General features: G+C 26.7%; 1 protein-coding gene across 1 annotated transcript in view; it reads right to left on the minus strand.

Annotated features, from left to right (window-relative positions):
* LOC100200535 (rhoGEF domain-containing protein gxcJ) overlaps nt 1-18973 on the minus strand; it is a 64850-nt gene that overhangs the window by 9338 nt on the left and 36539 nt on the right. Inside the window, exons 12-21 of the mRNA XM_065812845.1 lie at nt 16403-16555; nt 16259-16326; nt 16125-16172; nt 13904-13997; nt 13590-13792; nt 13250-13296; nt 12231-12459; nt 5506-5643; nt 5280-5328; nt 5083-5171 (exon numbers count right to left, since the gene is read on the minus strand). Of these exons, the coding sequence (XP_065668917.1) occupies nt 5083-5171; nt 5280-5328; nt 5506-5643; nt 12231-12459; nt 13250-13296; nt 13590-13792; nt 13904-13997; nt 16125-16172; nt 16259-16326; nt 16403-16555 (1118 nt within the window). The remainder of the gene's footprint in view (nt 1-5082; nt 5172-5279; nt 5329-5505; nt 5644-12230; nt 12460-13249; nt 13297-13589; nt 13793-13903; nt 13998-16124; nt 16173-16258; nt 16327-16402; nt 16556-18973) is intronic.

Raw genomic sequence — 18973 nt, forward strand, 5'->3', positions numbered from 1 at the left:
ATATATATATATACATACATATATATACATACATATATACATACATACATACATATATATATATATATATATATATATATATATATATATATATATATATATATATATATATATATATATATACATATACATATATATATATATATATATATATATATATATATATATATAAATTAGTAAAAAACACTTCTCTAACTTTTTTCTTCTACTTGAAGTTTCACCATTGCTGGATCATCAGGAAGAGATAAATATATACATATATATATATATATATATATATATATATATTATATATATATATATATATATATATATATATATATTTATATATGCATATATATATACACGTATATATATATATATATATATATATATATATATATATATATATATATATATATTTATATATATATATATATATATATATATATATATATATATATATATATATATATATATATATATATATATATATATATATAAAAAAACACCTGTTCCATAAAATTTGAGACTAACTTGAATTAGCGATATTTAATTAGTAAGCTTGATAAAATAATTAGTATTTGGTATCAAATGAAAGCTCTATCTTTTCTCTTTTAATTAGCATATAAATTCTCTGATTATTTTTTGCTTAGATAACAATTTAAAATGCCAAATCAACAAGCCCTAAAAAGTGGTGTGTATAATTTTTATAAAAAAAAACATGAAGATGGAAAACACATTGTTTGAAACCATTTCAAGATGGAGGGCTACTCAAAAGCTTCAATTTATAGATATATGAACAGCTACGATCAAAATAAACCATTGGGTCGCAAAGGCGGAAGTGGAAGAAGGCCTACTCTTAATACACAAAACAACTGCATCGAATTAAGGAAAATGTTTAACAATCGAAGTGGTGTGTCACTTTCAAAGGCTTCTAGAAGACTTGGTTGTAACAAAAGCACCATCAGACAAATCTTAAAATGCCTTAAAAAGCCTATTCTTTGTTATAAAAGAAAAAAAAGACCAAGCAGATCTCCTGAACAGAGGCTTTGGGGTCGCCAAATATGTGGTTGACTTTATTCAAAATATCGCAACCATGAATTTATAATTGACGATAAGTCATACTTTACTTTGTCGAATAGCACACTGGCTGGTAATAATACATGCTATTCAAATGATCAAAAATTGACACCAGACATTGTTAAGTATTATTTCAAGACATTGTTAAGTATTTATTGTTTTATGGTAAGACCTTAGTATCAAATAATTTTTGCCGACCTCTAAAAGATTGAGGTCCTCAGAGCATTTTTCAGAGCAAAGAACCTCAGAGCAAGATTGCCGACCTCATTTTTCCTAATTCCGAGGGTTGTATGCATATGTATATGTGTATATATATATATATATATATATATATATATATATATATATATATATATATATATATGTATATATATATACACATATAAATTAAAATAAAAAAATCTAACGGATGCCCGCAAGGTTTTTTGATGTTTCAGATATGACACTTTCATGCACTGTGCAAACTCCAAACTTAAGTAAGTTTACGCCTATAGGCTATGCAAAAAATGATGATGGTAGAGGCCTGGAAACAACAAAACCCTTAAATGTTTGAACCCCTACCTAAATGTGAGGGCAGTCATGTAGTAAAATTTTTAACTTTCCTATCTTAAACTAAATTTAAATAGGCAGGTATAAAAATTCATTTAAAAATATTGTAAACTTCAAAATTTCTGCCCCCCCCCCCCCTCCAAAATGAAGGGGTTGTAAGTTTTGCATAATCATAACTTTTGCAATTTTCAATATTTTTGAATTTAAAACCTGCCGATAAATTCAAATTTAGTTTAAGATAGTAAAGTTTAATATTCAGATAAAACTCAATTTTTTTCAGCTAATTGTTATCGTAATAATCTAGATCTTCCTATACTTATAAACGGTAATGTACTCGATGAGTCATCAACCCTTCGTCTTCTTGAATTAACTTATACTTCCGATCTTTCTTGGAAACCATATATCAAATTGATTGCAAAATTAGCTTCTGCTAAGGTTGCATCTCTTTATCATGCTAGCCACTTTTTTTATAAATACTATAATGGGCACTGCTCTAAAGAGCTAGCGCCTCTTGTGTCATCTATTAATGTTCATTCTCATGTTACTTATGATTCAATTGAATCTAATCCTTTTACTGTGACTATTCCTAAGTGCTCCAAAAATTCTTATGCCTAGTTTTTTCTCGAACTTCAGTTCTTTGGAACTTGCTCCCTTCATCTTTTTTTCCTGATTAATATAATTTGCAATCTTTTAAGTTGTCTGTTAATCCTTATCTTGCTCTATAAACTTCATCTTTTTTCTTCCAGTAACTTCCAACTAGAATAGTGGTTGCTTGCAGCCTTGTTAGAGAAAAAGATGTCCAAAAAAAAAATTTTTTTTACTACATCACTGCAGGCCCATCATATAGTATTTTTGAAATTCAGCACAATAATTTTTTTGAATTCAAGGACAATTTCAGGATATTATTTAAATCACATAAGGCAGCTTTTGTTAAACTGGCTCCTCCACCAGTCCATACCTCATATGTTTTATTTAATGTTTATATGAAACAAGAAGATCAAAACAATTATTTTTTAATTGAGACAAAACAAGAAACATTGTGTGGCTGCAATTTCCAATCATAACCATTACTTTCATATCTATCAGAAAAACAATTTTCCAGAAAACAGACGTCTGTTTACTACTGCAAGAACCATTGTAAAAAGGTTTTGTTTTAGGCCAAGACCCACTATTCTCAGATCATGAAGTCTCCTATTTCATCTCAAAAATTAGGCTCTCATAACTTTTGGAAATCTTTAACATCTATAATAAGGGCAAATCTGCTACTCCACCTCTCTTGTATGGTTCAGATTTTGTCACCTCACCTAAAGACAAAGCTGAATTGTTTGTTAAGAACTTCTCATCAATATCATCTCTTGACTCCACTAGTCACGTTCTACCTGATATAGCCAACAAACAGGTCAGTCCATTGCCTGACCTTCGTATCACTCCGGCTTCATATCTAAAGTGAGTTCTTGCTTAGACTTCTACAGCTTGTGGTCTGAATAACATATCTGTTATAGTCTTGCAGAAGTGTTCTCCTAAGCTGTCATCTATATTTTCAAAACTATTTAACAAGTGCTTTTCAGAGGCTTGTTTTCCAGCCTGCTGAAAAGCATTATCTGTTATCCCGTTTTTCAAAAATTCTAGAGAGTGATCTGACTTATCTAACTACTATCCCATTAGTCTTCTTCCTATCATAAGCAAGGTTTTTGAATTTTTAACAAAAACTTAATCTCTCATCTTGAATCTAATAACTTACTTTCTGATCATCAATATGGTTTTCGATCTTTTTGTTCTACTTTTTTTAACAGTAATTTCTGATAGGTTTTATTGTGCTTAGATAGATGTGGAGAGACAAAGGCTATCGCTCTCAACGTTTCTAAAGCTTTTGATAAAGTTTGGCATGCTGGTCTTCTTCATAAGCTCTCTTCTTATGGTGTATCAGGTAACATCTTAAAGATTATTGAATCCTTCCTTACCAATTGTAGTATAAAAGTTCTCCTCGACGGACAGCACTTTTCTTTATAACCTGTAACTTCAGGGATTCCTCAAGGTTCTATTTCTGGCCCTAAACTCTTTTTAATTTACATTAACAATCTCCCAGAAATTTTCACATCTAAGGTGGCATTGTTCACTGATGATACTACCATTTATTCTTGTCTTGATGAGAAGCTAACACTCTCTGATTGCTTGGAGGGGCATTTGAGCTTGAAAAGGATCTCACTTCTGCTACTACTTCTGGGGCTCTCAGTGGCTGGTGAACTCAGATAAAACTCAATTTTTTTCAGCTAATCGTTATTGCAATAATCTAGGTTTTTCTTTATTTATGAACGGTAATGTACTCGATGAGTCATCTACCCATCATCTTCTTGGATTAAGTCTTATTTCCAATCTTTCTTGGAAACCATATACAAATTGATTGCAAAATTAGCATCTGCTAAGGAATTGCTAATCTGCTAAGGTTGCATCTCTTTATCGTGCTCCCTTTAATTATTATAATACTTTAATAATTTAATTAAGAAATAATAAATTTAAATTAAATATATTACCTGATTTTTTTTACAATATTTTTTGTACAAGCTATACAAAAAATATTGAAAAAATTATAAAAGGCCATAATTTTGCATTGATTAATAAAAACGAATTTCTAAAAGAAAAAAATACTGAAAATTGTAACTGCAAGCAAAAAATTGACTGCCCTATGAATGGCAAATGCTTATCAAAAATTATTATTTACAAATGCATTGTTTCCTTGCAAAACTACCCTGATAAACAATATATTGGCTTAACCAAGGGCAAATGGAAAAAACATTATGCCAACCACAAACAATCTTTTAAACATAAAAAATGCTCAAAAGAGACTATGCTGTCTAAATATATTTGGCAACTAAAAGAAAAAAAATATTAATTTTAAATTAAGCTGGTCTATCCTAAAAACTGCGCCTGCTTATAACAACATTTCCAAAAAATGTATACTATGTTTACAAAAAATGTTTGAAATTGTTACTCATTTAGATCAAGAAAATTTACTGAATAAAAAACCTGAATTAATTTCTAAATGCAGACATGAAAATAAGTTCCTTTTTAAAAATTATAAAAACAAATGACCAGTCTAAATTTATCCTAATTCTAAAGAATTCTTTTCATGATTTTTTAATTATCTAATGTAGTCTATGCAACTTCTTGGTTGCAAAATACAACAGTTGTTACATAATTAATTATAACAACTGTGAAATAATTTTTCTATAATTTGAAATTTTTTATGTTTAGACATTCTTTCTGATGAACCTACTGATGGAGAAACATAATGTTGAAGAAAACTAAAAATTAGATAAGTGTTTTTACTAATTTATATATATATATATATATATATATATATATATATATATATATATATATATATATATATATATATATATATATATATATATATATATATATATATATATATATATATATATATATATATATATATATAAAGATACAAACCTTGCCCTGCACCCAGTTCCCATCGCATGACCAACCACTGGCCTTAGTTAAAATTCCTTTGCCATTAGGAAAATTGTCTTTCCATGCTCCTAACCATATAAAAAAGAGTTTTGAACATAAATTGAAAAGATTTAAAAAAGCATGTTACACAGCATAATTTTATTTTAATACAGTTTAATATTAAAGTTATAAAATACCTGTGTAACAAGTCCCCCCAGGATACTTTACTTTGCCATGGCCACACATCTTTAAATAAATAAAAATAATTAACTAGATTCCACAAGAAATTTTAATAAAATATAACTGTTGCAGAATTTTTTATGGTTGCTGTGCACATACATTTGATCAAGCATAATGGAGTTTTGAAAATAATATTGCCTACATTTATAACAATACATAATAAAAGCAACAAAAAAAAACAACCTTATTATTATCCCATTCACCATCATAGGTAGAACCATCTTTATACTCAATAACTCCAGTGCCATGCATTAGATCATTTTGCCATTGTCCTCTATAAAACCCACCATAATTGTAGAATAATACTCCTTGACCTATTCTCTAACAAAAAATTAATAATCATAAATGTTTATAATTAATAACCAGAAAGTTATTAATTATATACAAATATAATTATTAAATTATTAATCAAAAATTTAGTGATTATATGCAAATAAGAATATATTGGTTATTTGATGCTAAGTGAAGTAAAGGTATGCAATGGACTAATTTAGATTTTGTTGAAACTTTTCGATATAGTACATATATGATAAATGCATGTTTTAAAAATTTTAGATCAATATCGAATACGATTCTTGAGAAAACACTATTTAAGTTATGGTCTAATTTGTATAAAATTTTCTCTCAAGTAAAAAGGTTTCTTTTAATCATTAACAGCTAATAACTTTTGGACAAGTTGTTTTTATACTTAAATATTTTACGATAATTTTAAAAAAACAAAAAATTTAAAATCTGGCATTTTAATTTTTTCCATAATAGCAGGTTTAAGTTAATTTTTTTGTTTTAGAATTTTAATTTTTTTTGTGATTTTAAAGAGCTTAATCTTAAAAACTAGATTAAAAATTAACACAAATCAAACTGTCTGTTGAATTACATGTGATGGATAAATATTTTAAAAAATCCAATTGATGAGAGAGCTAGATTCGAAAGTTATAAGTTATCAATGAGAGTTGGATCAAGATTTTTTAAAATTGATTCCCGATACAAAGTATCTGTTACTTAAAATGGAACTTTTTTCCTTAAGATTTCTCCTATGCATCAATAGAAAATTATTTATTAATAAAAATCAAAAAAATAAAGGGCACTTATTTATAATCCCAAAAAGTAGTCTCTAAACGTCAGGCCCATAATAACTTTTTTTTTTCTTCAAAAATTTTTTTTTTGTTTTTGAATTTCCAAATACTGATATGTCAATCTAAAAAGTGCTTATAGAACCAAATAAGTTGTTATTTCTTTTCAGAACTAATTAATAATGTGTGATTTATAATTAATACCTGAGCTCTCTCCTCATATTGGTAAAGCATTAAATAAACAGTGCTATCTTATTGAATTTAACAAGTTTAAAAAAAGTAAATATTTTAAAGAACTTTCTAAACTAAACAAAGAGCACCTTTCTTTAAAAAACATAATAAGTCCCATAGAAGTTATTTGTATTTACCACGAGAAAGTTTACTTAGTTAAGTACAAGAATGAACATCCATAATGATTTGTAGCATTGAAAATAGTGATTGTATGCAGCCTAGCTGTGACAAATGTCCCGGAAAAGTGCTTTTGTCTAATTACATTGGTAATTCTTTGATAAAAATGAAATTAGTGAAGTTAATTTTTATCAATGGCAAAAATCAAATTTTCATTATACTTTAGCCCCATCAACTTTTTTTTAGATAAACTTATTGAAATAATTTGTGAACATTTAGAAAATTTGCAAAAGTTAACTACTTCCAACAATTAAAAACTAATTTATATATAAAAAAAAAAAACTAGCTTTAATTCTTCTTAACTTTGCAGAAGATTAGACTTTGCTAGTTTTCTCATACAGGATGCAGTGGACTTTCTAGATTTAAATTTGTGATATTTAATATATTTAGAAGATTCAACATTATTTTTTTTGTTTTTAAAAACTGAAGAACATTCAGCAAATTCAGCCATCGGCTATAGTTTGTTTTTTCTTAATGTAGGTATAAATTAATTTTTTTTTTCTACAATGTAAATATAAACTTTTAGACATTCAATTGTCTGATCAGTCTTCTTTCTGTTATTAGCAAGGTCTTTGAGTCTTGAGTCAACAAATTTCTCACATTCCATCTTGAGTCAAATAACTTACTCTCAGACAATCAATTCGGTTTTTGATCCTCCTGCTCTATGGCTGACTTGCTAACTGCTGTGACTGAAAGATTCTATTGTGCATTAGATGGAGGCGGAGAAGCTAGGGCAATTGCTCATGACATATCTAAAGCGTTCAACAAAGTTTGGCATGCTGGTCTTCTACATAAGCTTAACTTTGCCAGCTTAACATCAAAACCATATAATTCAAATTTTATATCTAGCACATCAAGTCAAAATAGAACCCTAAAAAAATTTTTTTAAGGCTCATTTGGGTCTCATATAATGAGAATCAGTAGAGAGCTTTTTTTTATGTTATATATGTGTGTGTGTGTCTATATATATATATATATATATATATATATATATATATATATATATATATATATATATATATATATATATATATATATATATATATATATATATATATATATATATATATATATACATAGATATATATTTTTTAATTTTGTAAGAGTTTAAAAGACAAGACACCAGGATGGTGGGAACAAGTAATGTTTAAAGATGAAAGTATGCTTTAACATATTAAAGACATAGGCTATAAATATGTTGGAAGACCTGTGGGACAATGCCTAAATCTGAAGCATACCATATAAACAATCAAACATCCTCCGTCAGTTATGGTATAGGGAGCAATTGCAGCATAAGGTCAATGTGGCTTCCACATCTTTAAAAAAGGCAAAAAATTCAATGCAGAAAAGTATCTATGTGTGTTGAAAAATATAGTAAAACTACATTTGGAAATTACCAAAACCAGCATTATTCAACAAGATTTAGCATCATGTTACACAGCTAAAATAATTAAGAAGTGGTTTACTGATAGTAATACTGAATTATTTTCCTATTAACCTTCAATTTCATCCAACCTTAATGTTATAAAGAACTGCTGAAATATTATCTCCAAAAAGTTCTAAAAGAAGTGCGGACTATTGAAATCACACTAGAATTTTTTAAAACATTAATGCATAGTATGCCAAGAAGAATACAAACCAATGGTCATAATCCATCCATCATTAGCTAGTTATTGACCATTTATTGATCATTACAATCATGAACAAAAGTTTAAGACTAAGCTCAAAATTTCACATAAAGACAGATATCATTGCATGGAAACATAATGATAACATGAAAAATATATCACTGCCATGAAGTTTGACAACCAATGATCAGTTAATCATCCTTTGTTTCTAGGGATACTTTCTATTTTACTGTCAATAATCCTTCAAGATTTCCCTAACCCAGACTTTTTTTTATCACTCTAGTTAATTTGGCAGGTGTTGATCTGACACCTAATCTTTCAAATATGTCTATAGATTTTCAATTAAGTTAAAATCAGGGCTATATACTGGTCATTCAAGCATTTTAACTTTGTCCTGAGCCAGAAACTTAGTTGCAACTTTTGAACAAGGCATTTCTGTTATGAACTTCAATACAAAGTTTTTCCATAGACTTGTTTGAGAATAATACCCTGCCCACTGTGTGGCCATCCAATGACGATGTTTCAATGGGAAAGCACAACTAACTTGCTGACTCTCTGTTTCTTCGCAACACAGTTAACTTTTGACTGCATAAGGCTACAATTTGGCAACTCTGAATGGGTGTCAGGGATTTTTTTCACCCCATAAAAGCTTTTATTTCAATCTAAAAAAAAAACTGGTAAAAAATTAGAATAAGGTGTTTCCACATAAAAAGTATAAAAATTCACAAACTTTAAAATAAAAGTAACTTTTTCTATAAATGCTTGCATCTTCAAATTAAAAAAATATAAAAGATCCATCTTTCCTTGTTAAATAAATATTTACATTAAGTGGAATAAAAATAAATATTGTTAAAATATTTTTAATGATTTAGAATTGCTTTTCTGGTTTTGGCATGTTTTGATAATATAACTCTGTGTTTGATAGTTGAAAGTTGGAACACCTAGCCATGAATGTCCATTCTATCAGATTCCTACATCATCCTGGTGATTTTCTTACAAAAAGACTGTTTTTAAAGCATTTATACTTTTTAATTTATTGCTTTTATATGCAAAACATAACTTTTTCGATGGATGTAAGTTATAGAAATTTCAACCTTTTATGCAAATGAAAATAAAAAAATTAATTTATGTACCTTCAGCTATGTTATCAAATATGTTTTCAAAAATGTCATGTTTCACAACAAATCTCGTTAGTTTTAGGCGTATAATTGTTTTGACGTTTTACTGCGATGATGTTACCTTTATGCGTTTTACAAACTATTTATAAACAAATTTTGTCCAAACAACTGTTTTGGCGAGTAAAAGTTACACAGAGTTTTTCTCAGATAAGTTGTTAAATCCACTTTTATCTGGTGCATTTATTTGTTTATTAATATTATTTTATTTGTTTGTATTATATTTATGACCAAGTCAATTTTATTTTAATAACTATGTATTCAACTGAGACGAAAATTTTAAAACACATTAGATGGAAAAATGGTTTAAAAGATAGGTGTAACTTTCCTTTTGTTAAGAGATTAATTAAGACAGATAAGGTCACTAACAGTGTTATTTCCATTTTAATGACAGTCTTTAAAATAAGAGGCAATTTATTTAGTTATGAGCTTTCTTTTCCCAATTGTTTTTGATATGTCTAGTAATGGCGAGTTTGAGAAAATGTGCCTAAAGTTAACTCGCCAAAAAAAGAAATATAAAAAAATTTTGTTTTGATCTTAAGCTATAAAATAGTCATGTTATACTTAGGTGGAGTTTTGCATTTCATTGATGATGTTCTGGTACACCAGGGTTCAGCTGCTAGCTTTCCTAGTTCTACAGACTTAGTTGAATAGAGTTCTCTAAGAAACCATGCTTCTATGCCTCACACACCTGCTAACTGTAACATTAAGGAGGACAACACAATCTCTGGAAAGTGCCTACAATGAGAACTTGTGTGATTACAAACAAGGTGGAAACTTAAGAGCTCTAGGTAAGTTTCATAATTCAGTTATTGCTTCTGTGATATTCCCCCTAATAACTTCAGATAATGTAGTGCCACCTGTTTTGTATATTATTTTAAGAGTTGTGTTAAAACTGTATAAGTTATTGTTGAAGGAGTGTAAGACTTTAGATTGTCAAGCTTTGTTGCATAATGAGAACGAATGAATTGTGGGCTACTAAAAGCGTTGAATGTTCTAAAACAGCAGAAGCTATGCATTTATTAGGAAATCAACTTGTTGGCAATGCAAATCTACAGGCGGATTGGTTAGCTTTAATAAAAATATTTCTGAATTAGAATGCATTCCCTAAACTCCTCCGATAAAAAAATCTGTAAACAGTAAGAAATGTGTGCTAGTATCAGGCGTTTAATTACAAATTATGATTGTAACATTGATTGGGTGCAGTGTGGTACGTGCCAAAATGGTTTCATCAATTTTGTGAAATTATTGGTGATTCTGAAAAGAGTGTATTGTGTGACAGAAGTACAAGTGTTTAGCATGTAAGGGTGAAGATATAGAATGTCTTGACTTTTATATTACTGAAAAAATTTCTTTTATACACACACAACGCGAAGTTTTAGACGTTTACTATATTCAATTTCAAATAGAGTATGAAGACCTAGAAAAATATCCATTTTTTCTAATTCATTTTATAAACAAGGTCTTTGCCTTGTTTGTGGTCATCAAATTTAGTTTAAATATTTAAAAAATTAAAAAAGAAAAAAAAACTTTTTACATCTAAGATAAATAATAAAAGATCCTTAATTTATGAATAGGAGAACTTTATTCTGTCCTAATATGTCTGTGTAATGTTTGTTTAAAATACTTATTATTTTTTATTATACTGATTTTATATATTAGGTAGGTGCCCATTCTATTCCTATCTTCAGAAGTTAATTATACCTATGCAATACCTTTGTTCAATAAATTAATAATTTTGTTTAATAAATTAAGAATTTGTAAACATTACTGTCACAATTTTGAGTCGAGCAATTGTTTTTCTGGTTTAGAATGAAGTATGAATCTAGTATCAACTGGGTGTACTAAGATAGTTTACTACTTAAAGAAATTATCCATAGACCAACTGACTATAAAAGTCAGTTGGTCTATGGATAAGTTTTTTATGGGAATAAAAACGAATTATCAAAAGATTTAAGTTAGCTATTTGTATATTTAAACATACACTTTATTTTTTGTGAGAAGAGATTGTTCATTCAAATGTCATAAAATAATTCTACTACCAAAAGCGAGGTTAATTCAAAAACCTAAACTTAACTTGAATTATTTTATTAGACTCGGTGATTCTTTATTTATTAACAACCTAACACCATATTATTAGAACTGTATGCACAGAAATAAATAAAATGCTTAATTTTATTAAATACTTGAGCTTTAAATATTTAGACTAAATTATTCCAAAATCAAAATCTGGCTTTATTTTATAATGCAATGAATTTATCAGCTTTAACAATTAAGTAAGGTTTTTTGTTTTTATAATAGTCAAAAAATGAATACATTTGATAATAACTATCAGAAATATATTTTTTTAATTCTTTTTTTATATTTTTTTATTTTTCTTTACAAAACAAAATTTCCTCTAATATTTCAAAAGTTATAAATGGATTAGTAAAACTCCTTAAAACAATATTTTAAAAAAATAGCAAGAAGTAAAACTCGGTTTGAAAGAGCCTTGTGAACTAAGCGAATTTCTAAACATAAGATGCACTAAACTAAGAAAATTTACAAAATGCATTGAACTACAATAACAAAATACTTTTCTTTGTATGATTTATACTCTATATATGCTATGAATTTGTATATCTTACCATATCTTGATACCATGTTCCATCATATTCATCACCATTTTCATATGTCATCTTTCCTTTACCATTCTTCATATCATGCATCCACTGACCAACATATGAAACTCCCCCAGGTATTATGTACGAACCTTCACCACATCTTTCACCGCGCTCAAAATCTCCAGTGTAGTAAGATCCATTTGAATAAGTTAATTTACCTTTGCCATGATATTTATCTCGATAAAAATAACCACTAAATAGTAAGAAAACTTTTTGATTAAAGAAATAGAAGAAAATATAATAATAAAAATTTGTTTATCAAATCAAATCAAATATTTTTAAATTTAGTTTTTAATATGTTGATTTTTTATAAATAAAATTTCAGGTTCTAAGCTAGTAAAAATAAGTTATTGTATACAAATTACTTGATCAACTTATTTCATTTACATCCTCCTCATGCTTCTTGCTAAAATACCCAAATTTACTAGGTCCAGAGCCCATTTTATGAAAATTACATTTTTAATAAATCTACAGATTTTAACATAAAAAATTTTTATACTAATAATAATATCATAAATAACTATATTCAAATAAAAAGGTCCTTCCAAAAATATGGAGTGTGCTCCATGGTCCCTAGGAGCTTAAAATAGTACAAATATGCATTGTATCTTTATGTCAGAAAATATTTAAACTATCAATGTTGTGCATGTGTGTAACAAATGTGCACTTGACTAATAAGTTCTTGTTTTCATCTGTGTAAAGTATTTTTACTCAGAGTCACCTTATCAACCTTTTTTACACTTATCTAAACTGTTGTTATTAAGCAATTCTTATACATACATGTGCAAACTTGTTTACACTTAAAAATGCTTACTATATAAGTTATTTTCCTTGAATTTGTGAAAGAAAAAATTCAGTGTTTATTTTACACAAACTAATTTTATTTAGACTTTCCCAAACAACAAAAGATTTTTATTTTCCAAATCACAAAAATTAAATAAAAAATTTAATAAATTCTTTTAGATATTCATCAGGTAAACTACCTGTATTCTGAGCCATCAGGTAATTTTAAATTTCCTTTTCCATGCTTCTAAATAACAAAGATCTATTTGTATAAAAGTCATTAAAGATATAAATAAAAAAGAGTTTAATTCATCATCATCATCATCATCATCATCATCATCATCATCATCATCATCATCATCATCATCATCATCATCATCATCATCATCATCATCATCATCATCATCATCATCATCATCATCATCATCATCATCATCATCATCATCATCATCATCATCATCATCATCATCATCATCATCATCATCATCATCATCTCCACCATAATACTAATAAAAAATCATTTAAACTTTAAAAACTCACAAGATTCCTTCTCCACTTTCCTTTATAATATAAACCATTTATACACTTCAATTCACCAATCCCTTCTATATTATCATTCACAAAAAATCCATTAAACACATCCCCATTTTTGTAATTAATAATTGCTTCTCCATGTCGCTGACCATTTTTCCATTTGCAACTAACACTGTCTCCATTTGCATCAATAAAAGTCCCAAACCCATCTAAAAACATTGTTCAACAGATATATATTGTTAAAAGATATAAGCATGGTAAAATTAACATGAAACAAAGCAAAGTTTGACTATCGTTACAAAATATAGTTACAATTTGACCTTGTTTGTCATTTTTCCATTGGCCTTCATACAATTCACCAGAAGTATATTCTAAAGTTCCATAACCATTTCGTTCATCATCTTCCCATTCTCCCTGAAAGAATTTTGATTTAAGTTATACTTATGCATACAAAGTTACCTTATGTAATGTTGTCATATTGTATAGTTTATAGTACCTTATGTAATGTTGCTATATTGTATAGTTTATAGGTGGATCATAACTATTAATTTTTAGTATCAAAAATAATTTGTCTTGAAAGTAAGGGGAGTTTTTAAATTTTGAGTTTTCAACAGTGTTGTAAAAAATACTTTCGAAAAAGTATAAAAATACAAAAACAAATACTTGGTCAAAAAAATACTTAAAATACAATTACAAAATACTTTCAAAAAAGGTATTTAAAACACAAAATACAAAACAATATCAAAGTATTTAAAATACATAATACTTTGTCAATTCTTGAAAGTTTAAAATCTTGAAGTTTGTTCAGAGCATCAACAATAGGTTTCATAAATTGTTTGTATTTTTCTAATACCTTTAATTCACTGATTTGAAATAGCGCAATTTAAATGTATGGATGATGTAGGGGATATTTTCTTATACTCTAGGCTCCAAAAATTGACATTTGAAATATGTAGAATTCTATTGAGTCTCACCAGGTGTCAACAAAACTTTAGTAATATTCTCCACAGCATCGGATGCTTGTATACTTCATATGACATGTGATCAAAGTATTGAGCAAATGCCCATTGCACCTCTGTATTGTTGTTTATAGTTGATAATTCAATCATTTACTCCTACTTGCGGAAGAGCTTTTTCTATCTTGTGCAAACCAGCATCATTCAGACTTCTTTTTCTAACATTTCTGGACATTTCTTTCTTACTAATTTTTTTTTTTAATAAAAAAAAATTAAAAAGTATTTTGTATTTTTGTATTTAGTAACTTCCAACACTAATAGTGGTTGCTTGTAGCCTTGTTGGAAGTAAAAATGTTTAAAAAAAATATTTTGAAAGACATTAAAAATACAAAATACATCAAAAATTGTATTTAGAATATAAATACTAACTACTTTACTGAAAAAGTATTTAAAATACAAAATACACACACTTTAAAAATAATTTATATATGTATTTAAAATACTTGTATTTAAAATACTTTACAACTATTTACAAAATATATTTATCTATTTACATAAATAAATTTTAGAAAATATTTTTTTAAACAGTAATCAAGTAGACTGAATTTTAAAAATTACAAAATTTAACCAATATTTTGGGTAACATGTCTCATCCTTGTGAAATAATAATAATAAAATAATAATAAATAAATATATAATAAATAATAAATAGAAAATAAAATATTAATTAAACTTTTTAGTTTTCTATTAAATCTGATAGTAAGGTATATATTATAATATATACCTTACTATCACATATCCTGACCTAAGGTAGAATTTTCTACCTTTTTTTTAAATGTGTATATTATATTATTTTCTATTAATTTTCTAAAATATCTATTTGAATAAAATAAGGAACTTTAGTATAAAGTTTTGCCAAATTTAAATTAATTAAATTTAAAACATGAACTCAAATAATTTACATTTAATTTGAGTAGAAATTTATAAACATTTAATAATAAACTCTGTATAAAATTTTCTAATCAAGAAGTAGTATTAAAAATTTTTTTAACGTATGCATACATATATACAGCATTTTTAAGCTACATTAAGCAAAAATAATAAGCATTTTAAGCAAAAGTAATTAATTGTATCCACACTGTGTATATAATGAATCTTTGTATTAACAATATACCATTGTATACATCCTGTATATGCACCATTACAAACACCCTTATTCACGCTGTTCTTTTTTAAAATAAGCAAAATCTCCCAAGTAGATTTCTTTTAATATACTTAATATACTTAATATACTTTTAATATACTTTAATATACTTAATATAAGAATTCTTTTAATATACTTAAAACCTGTAAACAGTGTACCTCTGTTTAGAGGGCTCTACTAATGTTAGTGTCTTTTAATTTATTTAATTAATATGCATGTTATGACAAAACAAAACAACAAAAAAAGCTTTAGGTACAGTTTTATCCAATGTTTTGTGCTCAGTGTTATTCAAACAATAATATAAAGTCATAAGATAATTATTTGAACTCCTAGAACTTTTAAATTTCTCTGATTTCAAATTAACTTGATAACTTGACAAACCTTATATGTCATTTGATTTGGCCACATCATTGTACCTTCTCTGTGACGCTGTAAAAATACAAATAATTAATATACTTTTGAAAGTAAACTTAATAACATTTTCAGACTCAAATTCATTAAATATAAAATATTACCTTGGATCCCAAAAAGAATCCACTATATACACTGCCATCATCATATTCAAAAGAAGTTTCTCTTAGGTCTAATTAAAGGAAAATTCAATATTTATTCAAAAAACCAATTTTGAAATTTTTCAATTAATAATTTGTTTTGCTTACCAATATCATTACTTTCGTTTAATTCAAAACCATACAAGTGTTGTAAAATTGCTTTTGTTAATTTTTCTAACCAAATTTTTTTTTCAGAATTTGAGCCAACATACATTATATAAGATCTTCCAGGAGTGTGAATTCCAATAGCATCCTTTTTAGCTAAAACAATACAAATAAATGAAAACCAGACAAACAACAAAAAACAAAATAAATAGATAACATAAATAAAAGTATAGAAAAATAAGAAAAAAAAACTTTGTATGTAAAAAAAAAAAAAATCATTGCAGTTCTACATATTTAAAAGATATTTAAAACTGATTTTGGAATGGTATTTAAAATTGATTTTGGAATTGATTGTTTTCAAAAAAAATAGAATTATGTCAAATCTTATGACCCATATAAAAATAGTCAATTATATGCATTATATTTATTTGCATAGTGGTTTGCTTCAATTTCTAAATGATTTGTTTAAAGCTACGTATTTCTTCATTTTTTTAAAAATTTCAGACCAAAAAAAATTATAAATTTTTTTAAGAGAAAATGGCTTCCAAAAAGGCTGCATGCAACTAATATTTAAGGTAAGAGTTGCTAGAAACTAAAGAAAGTTGAAGTGCAAGAAATTAGTATGAGTAAAAAAGTATGAGTCAGGAAAATATGAAGAAAAGAAAAAATTTTAAACTCTAATTAAATAAAAGTTCTTTGACCATAAAGGAAAAGTTACAATAAAAGGTTTTGCATTAAAAGAACTAGCCCAAATATGACAACAGTAATCCATACAACGACAAATAAGAAATTAATAGAGGTAGAGAATAGAATTAGAAAAAAAATGGCTAAAGCAAAGAGAGGCAAACTTTACTGACTTTACAAAAAAAAGGTAAATGAACAATACTAAATCTGGCGTTAGGCTCAGCATGTTGCTTTATTACTCTGATGTAGACTGTGTTCACAAATTTTATTTGTCTAAAAATAAACAGTGAAATTGTCAACACATTATGATGATTTGTGACCAATTACATAAAGAAGAAACCTTTTTCTTCAGAATTAAAAATGGTAATATTATTTTGTATATTATTATATATAAAATATTTTTAAAGAATCTAAATGGTGCCATATGGTTTGGTTTATTGTTTTTTGATACAAATATATTTTAAACTTATTTTAAGGTTGTTTTTTTTACTTTACTTTACAATGGACTGAACATTTTTACTGACTTGCAATGGACTGAACATTTTTTAAACTTTATAGTCGCATTTTAAATCACATGAATGGGCAGTTGAATCATTAATAACACTGAATCTTTTTTGTTTTTCATTGCTAAAATAAATTTTTCATTTTAACTTTGCCAATCAAAATTAACGAAATAAAAAACATAAAGATGCACATAAAAAATCATTATTAGAATTAATGATGCATGTAGAAATTTGTAACATGCGTTTTAATTTATAAAACATTTCTTGCGGTTTTATAACATTTCACTATTTTTTATTAACTAATTTATTTATAATTAAACTGTTTTTTATAGACATTTTAGGAGTCACAATTAAACTGTTTTTCTTTAGTATTTTCCCCCAAGAAAAAATACCCCCAAAAAATGTATATTATACCAGACTATTGATTATCATAGCAGATAACTCAAATGAAAAATAAAAACTATTTCAGTCAAAAACCGGAGGGTACACCCATAAGACGGGATTTTATAGTTATGTCATCAGCAAACAGACTACTTCAGAGACAAGATTTTCAGGATTAATAATATGAGCAGCAACAGAACCAATGATGGAACCTTGTAGTATTTTAGAGGTTATTTGAAATGATAGAATGCTGTCTGTCAAAGATGATTTTATTACTGTAAGAAAGCAATGATTCAATAATTTAAAAAATTAAATGGCAACATATTGTTCTCCATGCATCAGTCATTTTTTAAGGTTCAAATAGTCAGTAAGTTCAAGTTTTTATAAACAACTAAAAAAAAAAATTTTGTAACAACTTTTTATGCTTTAAAAAAACAAATAAAACATATTTTCAATTCCTTTATTTCATAATTATAAATAATGAGTATTTTGTAAAATGACAACAATCTTGTTCTCCAAGCAGCAGCCTAGTTTGGTTCAATTTTTGAAGTTTAAACAAATAAAAAAAAATGAGTAAATGAGAAAGAAAAAAAAAGAAGACAAAAAAGATAGTAAGATAGCAGATAGGAAAAGTAATCAAAAAAAAAAAATTGTTTCTTTGGGATGTCAGAAGGGTGTCGTCATTAGATTCAAGAGATAAATTAAAGGAAAGGTTAATTGCAAATAGGTCTGCTTTAACCTTGGGAGAGGTAATAAGATTATACCCATGTATAAAAGATACGGCATACCTAGATTTATTGGTAATTTAGATTTCTCAATTAAAACTTAAAAGTGATATTCATACATGTATTTGCGCTAGATAGAATTAAATAAAAATGACAAAATTAATGCCAAAAATGTAAAAAAAGAAGAGAAAAAATGCAAGAATTTTCAGTTCAAAATTCCTATCAATGAAAAAAATATTTATTAGAGTGTACAACCAACTCTTTTTTGTTGTTCTATTTAA

The sequence above is a fragment of the Hydra vulgaris genome, chromosome 12, assembly GCF_038396675.1.
Source record: "Hydra vulgaris chromosome 12, alternate assembly HydraT2T_AEP".
NCBI classification, from domain to species: Eukaryota; Metazoa; Cnidaria; class Hydrozoa; order Anthoathecata; family Hydridae; genus Hydra; species Hydra vulgaris.